General features: G+C 45.1%; 1 protein-coding gene across 1 annotated transcript in view; it reads left to right on the forward strand.

Annotated features, from left to right (window-relative positions):
• Positions 1-2,500, forward strand: part of LOC127632339 (zinc finger matrin-type protein 3-like) — a 12,849-nt gene that overhangs the window by 6,092 nt on the left and 4,257 nt on the right. The window contains 2 exon segments of the mRNA XM_052110885.1: positions 405-751; positions 882-1,010. Coding sequence (XP_051966845.1) covers positions 405-751; positions 882-1,010 — 476 coding nt within the window.

Genomic DNA, 2,500 nt, shown 5'->3' on the forward strand with positions numbered 1-2,500 from the left:
ATATCACAAAACAGCCGATTGTCCGACAGGAAGTCTGATCGCTGACCGCAGGGCATTAATGCCACTCTCACACACGTCTCTATTATTAGCACGAGAGACTCAGTGGAGATCTCCTTCATGAACACAAACACATGCATCAGTCGCTGTCACAGTTTGGAGCTCCAGTATAAATGAGTGTGGACAGCTCGGATCATGTGCTCGGCGTTTGAGCTCATCTTGAGATCTCTTGAGAGTCTCGAGGAGACACACGTGAGATTACTGGAGTGTTTTTCTCAGGAGACACGAGTAAAACTCTCCATTCGATCTCACCGCTGTGTAGCAGAATCAGTTGAGATGGTTTTCTGTCACCCCAGATACGGTCTCATCGCTGCATCGTCACGCTGACACCCAAATTCTGCTTCCAGGTCCAGACGCGGTCCTGAAGCCGCCCATCAGTCTGATGTGCCAGCAGCATCCGCAGCACTTCCAGGTCATGACCCCCGCTCAGAACCTCTCTCCGCCCCCCGTGATGATGTCACCAGACCCCCTGCGATTCCCGTTGTGTACCGCTCTCGCCGTGAAGCCGTCCCATCACCTCCAGATGCCGTCCATCCCAGCTCCTCCCGTCGTCAGTCCCAAACCCCCCGAGGAGGACGGTCCGGCGGAGTGCGGCGATCAGGAAGCGGCTCTGGAGGAACTCTGCAGGCCTTTGTACTGCAAACTGTGCAACGTGACGCTCAACTCCACACAACAGGCGCAGGCACACTATCAGGTACAGCTGCGACGCTCCACGAGGGACAACACAAATATTCTTTCACTGTTTGAGAAGTTAGGGATGCAGTTTTAGTTTGTTTAGTCACAGAAGAAGAAAGCATGTGTGATTATCTGTTGTTTGTCCGCAGGGGAAAAACCACAGCAAGAAGTTGCGCAACTTCTACGCCGGGAGTGATCAGCCGCCTCCCGTGAGACTAGCGGAGGTGGAGCCTGTTTCCCAGCAGCCCTCAGATTCTGCACATGTGACGGCCAAACAGGTACAGACGGTATAGCGCTTTCCCTCCAAACAACAGGGTTCCCACGCTCATGAAAACCGGCAAATATCAGGAGATTTTCCAGGCCTGGAAGTGTCATGGAGATTCCTGTTGGGAATATTTCAATAGTTCTGCCCTTCTATAAAACATTTCATTGGCTTTGGAAAGCAGGGACTCAAAACAGTTCAAGGAACCAAAAACGTAAAAGTAGAAGAAAATATTTCGCAGAATGCAACGTAAATATTTGTAACTTGGGCCTCGTTTCCCTGAAGCATCGTGAGCCTAAATATATCGTAGAATCCGTCTCAGTTGTCGCTGCACAGAAAATACTTTACAATATTTCCAGCTAAATTACAAACGTTTTTAAAGATATGCACAAATATAATGAAGTTATACGTCACATTTCAACACTTCATGTTTATGGACAGCGTCTCTCTTTAGGAACACTTAAAGCGCGTCCTCACACGTTCATGTTAAGAGCAGTTTTGGGGAACGCATGTAAAAAATAGCAAACATTCGTAAAATCACTCGTAGAAACGCTCTTAACTGCTACAATCAAACGTTATTGGGAAACGAGGCCCTGTTCATTTCCGATCATTATTCTCATGTAACCAAAGTGTTTATCGGAGTCAATTTTTGGAATTTCCTGTAACCCACAAAATGAGGATTCTCTCTTTTCAGTTGAACATCTTAAAGGGACAGTTCATCCATTTACTCACCCTCATGACATCCCAGATGTGTGTGACCGACTTTCTTCTGCAGAACACAAATGAAGACTTTTAGAAGAATATTTCAGCTCTGTAGCTCCATACAATGAAAGTGAATGGTGACCAGAACTTTGAAGTTCCATAAAGCACATAAAGGCAGCATAAAAGTAATCCATAAGACTCCAGTGGTTTAATCCATGTCTTCAGAAGTGATATGATAGGTGTGGGTGAGAAACAGATCAATATTTAAGTCTTTTTTTTACTATCAATCTCCACTTTCACTTTCACATTTAGCCACCTACTGGTCAAAGCTGGAGATTTATAGTAAAATGACTTCAATATTGATCTGTTTCTCACCCACACTTATCATATCACTTCTGAAGACATGGATTAAACAACTAAAGGCTTATGGATTACCTTTATGTGCTTTATGGAACTTCAAAGTTCTGGTCACCATTCACTTGCATTGTATGAACCTACAGAGCTGAAATATTCTTCTAAAAGTCTTCATTTGTGTTCTGCTGAAGAAAGCACACACATCTGGGATGGCATGAGGGTGAGTAAATGATGACAGAAGTTTGATGTTTGGGTGTACTGTCCCTTTAAGCATGTGCTTTGATTGTGAAGGTAACTGCTGCATCACACATTTCTTTGCATTAATGCACGTTGTGAGTGAATCCTGAAACTAGTGTCTGGCAATATGTTAAAGTGCAGTCTGATCGTGCGCTGTCACTCTGCAAGTGTTCGTTCACGAGCCGAGTCTGATCGTAATCAGAGACGCGCACA

Source organism: Xyrauchen texanus, chromosome 39, assembly GCF_025860055.1.
Source record: "Xyrauchen texanus isolate HMW12.3.18 chromosome 39, RBS_HiC_50CHRs, whole genome shotgun sequence".
NCBI classification, from domain to species: Eukaryota; Metazoa; Chordata; class Actinopteri; order Cypriniformes; family Catostomidae; genus Xyrauchen; species Xyrauchen texanus.